This window comes from Pygoscelis adeliae, unplaced genomic scaffold, assembly GCF_000699105.1.
Source record: "Pygoscelis adeliae isolate BGI_AS28 unplaced genomic scaffold, ASM69910v1 Scaffold95, whole genome shotgun sequence".
Lineage (NCBI taxonomy): Eukaryota > Metazoa > Chordata > Aves > Sphenisciformes > Spheniscidae > Pygoscelis > Pygoscelis adeliae.
The window spans coordinates 1753558-1761476 of record NW_008824869.1 but is presented as its reverse complement, the minus strand read 5'-3'; the positions used below and the strand labels follow the sequence as shown (position 1 = coordinate 1761476).

The following is a 7919-nucleotide window of genomic DNA, read 5'->3' as shown; positions in this document are numbered from 1 at the left end:
AAATAGGGAGATTTTTATGCTCAAGTTCTTCCGTTTCTGGTAAACCTTTCACAAAAACAAAGTTGCTTTGTGTGCTTCTGGTATCAGCTAACTTGGTGCAGAAATATGAGGGTTTGGTTTTTAATTAAATGTAATATTGACAGTCATGGTTTCTGCTTTTTTTCTTAAAGCTTTACATGGATTCTTTAGGTTCTTAAAAAGGAACATTTAAATAGATCATGAATCCATGGTTATCACAGTTAATATAAAGGTAGAATCATCTTTATTTTGCAACATGATTTTATTATTTTCTACTACAAATGGAGAAATTTATCTGTCTTTCAGGCTTCTGCAAAGAATGATGTTTTAAAGATCTGCAGGAAGGAATATGAGGTATGTGTATATGTGTCTGGATAGATCTTATTAAAAATCAACTTTTTTAAATTTTATAAATTCTGTAATAAGTATCCTATAGAAGAGGGAAAGTCCAGTCTTCTTATAGTCATATTTCTGGATATACTCATTTTCATCCAAATGTAAGTTACCTGTCTCTACAGTTTTTGTAAAAATACAATCTTTTCTGTAAAAAGGCCTTGTCTTTTTTTAGACTTGCATATGTCTTAATTTCACTAAAAAGACGCAACTTTCAAAATGGAGACATGGATTCCAAAAAGTTTGTTTCATAGGAGTTCTGAGGAAAGTTGGCATTCATTGTGAGCATTCATTCCGTCAAAAACATTTCCGCTTCTATAGTGGGAGAGTCAGCTTAAAAGTGACCTAAAGAAATAAACTCAGGAAAGAATAACCTTTTAAGTATCCTATTCTAATGTAAATAATTTCAAATGAATAATTTTTTGTAACATCAGTGAAACTATGAATGCTTGCAATTATTTTTACTGTTCTGCTCTCAAAATTAATCATCAGGATATTTTCAGAAATCTGCCTTTACCTATATCCTTTTTAACACACTTTGCAGAAATGCTCTTCTGCTAGGACTTCTTTTCTTTCGATCCATTTCTTAATTAAAAGCTAGATTCTTCCTCCCCGCTTTCATCTCATTTCCTCCTGCCCTGAATTAGGCAGTCCTGCATAAATTCTGCTTAGAATCAACAGTTCAGGATATCAGACAATTCTCTCTTCTCTTGATTTGGGCAGAAGTGTAGCAGGTTTCCTGTTTTTCCAGGAAACATTAAATTCCTCCCCCCCCCCGCCCCCCCCCCCCCCTCCCCTTGGTCCTTTTATCTAAACAGTCTATGGAGTATTTTCCTAGACTCTTCACTGTTAACGTTAGCATAGATTGTTCTCTTAAAAATGAATTTTCATTTTAAGTTGTTCTGTCTCCTTTCATGCTATGATATGCTATACTGTCAGCATCTGTAAGCTTCTCCTCTATTATGCTGGTCTGTTTCCTTCTTTTTTTCTGGATTTCTGCATTGCTGTAGGAGGTTGGCCAATATGGGTTGAAGGAGAACGGGAGAGGAAAGGTAAGAGATTAAAGAATGACTACAAAATGGTGATAGTCATCTTATTTACTTTTCCTAGTTCTTCTTTTTCCAGTTTTTATCTGGAATTTTGGAAAGTGGGTCCCTCTTATTCAAGAGTGATCTTGCTGTTATTGTACAGAAAACCTTAACTCATTCTATCTGTGCAACACTAAAAGAGAAGGAGAGGGAGAAAAGTGATGGAAGGAGGAATCAGTCTCCTGGTTGGTGAAGAACGAAAGAGAACTTTTTTACTGGGCACTAGGTGTAGTAGATATAGATACTGTGTTAGGAACAGAAATTAAGTATCTGACGTGGTAGATCTTCAGTTATTACAGAATTTTGTATGACAGTGGGTTTTCCTATGTATCTAGGCTTACAGGTACTCATGAAAAATAGTACTTACAGTGCTCTCGAGAGACCCATTGGTTGTATAAAATTCAAGGAACTTTTGCCTAAGATAGGAGATTCCAAAAAATATTTCTGGAGGGAACCTGCACTTTTTCACACCCTAGTCATTCTTTCTCCTTTTCTTAAAAAAAAAATTTTCTTAGTGCCTTGGTAAATGTGTCCTGCTCCCTCTGTAGTTTGTAAGTAGCTTCTGTGTCTGTGACGAGTACCATACTTTGTATTCAGTTGGGTTGGCTGGGAAAGAAACAGAACAACTGGGAAGGGAGTGGCTAGTTAAAACTGAAAGAGGTGACATGAGATCAGAAACAGCCTGTGAATCACATAAATGCAATGTCATACATACTGTGTTTGCCTTTGTGTTTAAGAATTCATATTTCATTCACTAAAAATGAGGATCCCATTTGAGAATTAGTTTACAATATAGATCATAGTGCTTGTTCATGAGCTCTCCAGTCTGTTATTGAGGTATTGAATATATAAGTACATGACATGTAAGTAAAAACTAGCTGAATTAAGACTATAAAAGTATAATTCCCTTTTTGTAAACACTGTCATAGCTTTCTTACATACTCACGTAAGGATTTCCTGAGGATTTTCACAAGCTACTTACAATAGTTGACTGAACTGTGCATAGTACTTTTCTGTAATCTTTTGAGATTAGGGAAGCAACTTCATGAGTTACCCTTCAGCTTCCCACTAAGTTAGTGAGCGTGAAGAATGAGGTAAGTCTTCAAGGGTAAGGCATAGGGTTTAGAGCAGTGAAAAATCCCCAAACTCCAAGCAGGAGGTGTCACAAAGTTTGAAGTTGCTAAGCAGAGTCTCAGGTTGTACAGTAGCAGAATCACTTCAGCATTGATGTGCCAGCTTTTCACAAGACTAATTGAAGATGCTTTTTCTGCTGATCATATGTTTCTGGATCACTTTTACTGTAAATATTTATGAAGCTTGTGATTCTTCTAATTTGGAGATTTTACACATTTTAGAAATGAATCATGTTGTAATAAGCTATTAGTTTTTGATCAGTGCATTGACAATGGCGTGTCCTGTTAAACACTTTTTATTTTCAAGTAGCACTGCATACAGAAATTAAAAAATTTAACACATTAAAATTTAATTTACTGAAATGTACTTTATTTGCCTTCTTTTGAAAGATTTTATTGTGGTAGTCCTTTTTCCAATCTTCTGCTTCTCAGACACTCATTTTGTCATCTTCATTTTTTCTCTAGTTCTATGCATCTCAACTCTTTTATCTTTCACTACTTCTTCGAGCTTTCTGCTATCCTGTTCATCTTCCTCTAAAAAGAAGGTAGGTAATAGTCAAAGGAAGAAGAAAAAAGAAGTGGAGACTGTATGGATTGTATGTAGGATTTTCTGATTTTCCTATTTTTAAAAGTTTTGTGTAAAGTTGAGGTTCACTTTTTGAAGAGACCGCATGGAATACATGCTTGGAAGAGTAACTGAAAATAGTTTATAAAGCTTGAAATAAGCTGTAAAGGCTTTATTATTGCATTTAAGATCACTTTTCTTTCTGCTGTGCATGGAAAGGGTAGTACTAAAATTTCCATTAGATTGCAGCTCTTGAGTCTCTACACTTTATACTGTGAGTTCACCTCTCTGCACGTTAAGAACTCCAGTTCTTATTCCATGTGTACTAAATAAGACATTCAAACTTCTTTAGTTAATTGGCATTATGAGAGCTTTGCTGCAGCTGAGCACTATTAACATCTGCCATGCGGTCAAAATATAATTGGAAATCTTGCCAGTTATTTAGCTTCTGCTCTTAAAACTATTTTTGACACACAGTAGTAAATACTTTTGATGTCCTTGGACTGTTTAAAGGTATTTTTGCTCTCACAGATTTGAGCACTGTTTAGCTTAATCTGACTTTATTTTCTTACAGTTTTTAAATACAGAAACTTCAAATGCAGTGCCTGCAGCTTCAAGTGCTGTAGTAGGGATTCAGAAAAGTATTCACTGTGCTACAGCATTGGCTTGTTTTATCTTCTAGGGTCATCTGATACTGCTTTATGCTGAGGTTTTAGTGAATGCTGGCTACTAATTACCCCTTCTGAAAAATGCAGTTAGCAGTTTTTAGTTCTTATCTAATTGTTTGTGTGGATTACTCAGAGACAGCAGATTAGAACTCAAGGGGCTGTTTAGGACATCGTTTAGGAAAAGATTGCAAAACAGTTTTAATGAACTCCTAAGGCATATGGCTGTGTGTGGCCTCTGGAAGTACTACTTAAGGAATTCAGGGTGGACTCTGACCATATACTACACATTGTAGCTGATAATATCGTCATCTTATCTTCTGCTGCTTTTTGTCTATTCTCTACTGTTCAAAGAAGGTTGATAGAACACTCAATGATCTTGCCAAAATTCAAGTTCTAGTGATTTTGTTCTACCTTACTGTGCAAGTGTTCTCACTTCTTTACTGGTTTACATAATTGAGGAAAATCTTGGTCTTACTTGTTAATTACTGCAAGTTTTTAAAGTTCTTAACAGTTGTGCACCATCATTTGAAACTTCAGCTGACTCCACTAAACCTTAGTATGTTACCTTCTGACTTTACCTTCTGTTGATACATTCAAAGATTAAATGAAGTCAAGGAGAGATTAACAGGACTTTCATTGCTGTTCTCGTAGAGTGAAGCATTTTGTTTCCTAGTGTATTTGTTAACTGTAGGTAATACTTCTAAATTAAGATGGCTTTAATTGAATAGGAGCTATATTCAAATATTTAACATGGTTAGGTTGCCCAAGACAACAATACTAAACTTATTTTTCTGCCAGAGATAGCAGAATACAGATACCATGACAATTTTTAGGGAGGAAAATAATCTTTGATTTTTAGCAAAATACTCTTGATTTCTGGTGTGAAAGAACAGCTTCAGTGTCACTTTTCATTCAAGACACTAGAGGCAGCTATTTAGAAAAAATGTGCTTACAAAAGCATGCCTTACAATGCAGAAGACTTATTCCTTTAGCAAAATGTTCTCCTCTGTATGTGTTTGTGTGCATGCATTTTGTTTTTTGAGCCGTTACCTGCAGCTGATGAGCTCCAAAAAGAGCGAAACCAGTTAGGTCCTGCAGTACTGGCTAAAATCTTTCTTCAAGGAGCTTCTGGTGAGGAAGACTGGACAGCGTTCTCTGCTGGATAAACTTCAATTGCCTTTTTCAATTTCCATAACACTAAAAGATCTTTGAGACTGTTTTCTTTGAGGCATACATGATTGTGTGGCCTGTGTCTGCCTGCCACTTTCCATTCCTTCTGCTTATAGTTTCACTGGCTTTAGTCACCAGTTTCAGAAACATTTGGTTTTAAAAAAAGAGAAGTCTGAAAGATGAGATTAATGCACAAGTAAAACAAATTATTATGTTTGTGTTTTATAAACTTCAATATTGCTGTCTTTGTTCACTTAATATTTTATTCACAAGTTGAAAATGGAGTGTCAGACTCTGTGTGTGTACACAGTATTGCCTTTTTATCCTCATTTTCCCAGATCTTGATGACTTAGTTCTTCCTTTAAAGAGAACATCCTTTTCTGCTCTTTTGTTTTTTGTGGGTTTTTGTTTTGTTTTGTTTTTCCTTACCTATATCTGTGTTTTATGTTTTGCTTTGTTTTCTCGGTCTTTCTCTTCTGACAGTTCACTAGCAGATTCAGAAGGAAGCTTGAGTGGGCAGAAAAGCTGCTGATTTCTTAAATATGAGTGCTACTTTACTGGAGATGGGCATTAATCCCGTGTTCTGTAATGAAGTTATGGTTAGTAATTCAAATCAGACTGACTGTTAATGCTGTTATCAGCTTTATTTACGAGCAGGTGACTACACCCTAATTTTTTATGTTTTTCTTTAAGATTCTCTCATGTCTGTATAGCACTCCCCACATGTGTACCTGTACTTTCTGGGAAACTGAACAATTATCCAGACCTACACAAAGAGCAAAGTCAGCACCCTAACTAGCACTGTATTCTGTGGTGGCTACAGGCACTCTGGTTTCATGAAATATGGTGAGTTGCTTTAACAACTCAGTGCAAGTGAAGTTCTTCCTGTTCCTTCCTGCAACTGCCCTTTTTCCACGCACATTCCCTCCCAGTGCTAGCCATACAAATATACTTCTCCTTACCTTACTCTGCCTCCGGCATCTGGCAGGTTCTTCTAAAAGATGATATCTAAAAGATGATTCTATCCTATTCTAACTTAGCATTATACCTGTTGAAATTGCTGATTTAAATTCCTAGGAGATAAGAAAAAGGAGATTTCAGCAGGGTTGCTGAGAAAAATCAGGTCATGAGAAGATGATTAGTGCCAGAGCTGGTGTAAAGGCATACACAAGACTATACAATGGGGAACAGGGAGAGGAGAGTTGAAAAGGTGGTGGAAAAGAGAAGTAAGACCACCTCCTCTTAACAGAAATACGAGCATTATGACAGTGATTCATCAGTCTGTGAAACTACAGGTTCAAAGTACAGAAGGAAGATTTATTATCTGGTTAGGGCATCCTGCCTGTATAAAATTGGTGTGTAAAATTACTATAAGAAGATAGTTTTGTCTCAACTTGAGCCCTTCTTTAGAGGAGGAACGTTGGTAGACATAATCTTCTCAACATTCTTCTCGGTTTTGTGTGTAGTTGTGAATGGCAATCTGAGCTAAGAGGGCCAGTGACACTATTATCCCTGAACTGCTTTTTAATAATTTTTTTGTAACATTCAACTTTTAAATAACATGACAATTTTTAGCTGAGTTTATAGCAGCATTACATCACGATTCTAAGTATTGTTTGTGCTAACAGTATGGTCAAGTACTTCGGTAAAGCCGTGACAGACAGACTTCAGCCTTTTCAGGAGCCTCTGCTGTCCCAGTGCGTTCATTAACAAAGTTACACTGCTGCTTTCTATCCAGCGGGTTAGTATGGCACCTTCCAGTGCTCGGTACAGGGTGGGTGTGGAGAAGTCTAATTCCAGCAGCTTCTGCAGACAGTCAGTTCTGGGTCTGAGCGATGTTGTGTATGGCAATTCCTGTCTGACAGTTGTTTCTTTTTTTATACCCAGAAGGTCCCAAAGAAACGAGGTGGCCACACTGAAACAGTGACTTTCTGATAACCATTGTCTGGCATCCATAGAGAAAGATGTATGGCATGAGCCTTTAGGCAAGAGTGTAAATCTGTTCTTTACAGATGTAGGATGGCGACTCTGTCTACGTGTTCTGTTTCCATGAGTTCTCTTGGCCCTCATCCGTGTTACACAGATGAATGGGTGACAGGATTTGCTTTATGGGTCGTAAAGAGGGAAAATCTGAAGTGAATCAGATGAAAACTTGCTGCTGGGATGCGGAATGTTGCTACAAATTCATTCTCAGTCTCAGAGAAATTATGCAGTATCTGTGCTCTTGGGAGAAAAGATCTAAAATTTGGTAGAGGATATTAGAAGAATGAAAATACAATGTCTGAATTGTTACTTTGTGAGGTTTTGGGCGTTGTTTTATGTAAGGCAGACTTTTGACTTTTTGTGTGAGGTGTTCTCGATAGATCTGTGCTTTTTTTCATGATCAGTGAAATTATAAGTAGCTGGTGTTCATGGAAAACTAACTTACATTTTCGAGTTAGATTTGTGTTTATTCTCTTAGGGTCATTATTTCAGTGCCACATCTGCCATGGTTTACCCATGGTTTAAATGAATTCCTGACTGTAAATAGAAGAAAATGACACTGCTCACTACAGTATTGGGACTAACCTCTTTAAAATCTTGTGTTTGACTGTTAACATATCTCACTATCCAAAAATATGTTATCCAAAAGATTACATAATTGTGAGACTGTAGAAAACAGGATTGTGGCACTGTGATTTACATGGCATAAAGAGTAATTGGCAAGTTGGAACTTGTGATTTAAATTACAGCATAAAATAAAATCATTAATGGCATGATACAAACAAACATCAAGGCTTGAGGCTTTTCAAATCTAAGTTAAAATGTGAGTCTTCCATCTTTTGATACAGTAAATAATTCTTTTGGCTCTTAGATTTTCATCAGAACTGTCTTTCCAGGAATG

At 36.4% G+C, this 7919-nt stretch overlaps 1 protein-coding gene across 1 annotated transcript in view; it reads left to right on the top strand.

The window, feature by feature from the left end:
* RECK (reversion-inducing-cysteine-rich protein with kazal motifs) overlaps positions 1-7919 on the top strand; it is a 73704-nt gene that overhangs the window by 33476 nt on the left and 32309 nt on the right. Inside the window, exon 6 of the mRNA XM_009324495.1 lies at positions 325-372. Coding sequence (XP_009322770.1) covers positions 325-372 — 48 coding nt within the window. The remainder of the gene's footprint in view (positions 1-324; positions 373-7919) is intronic.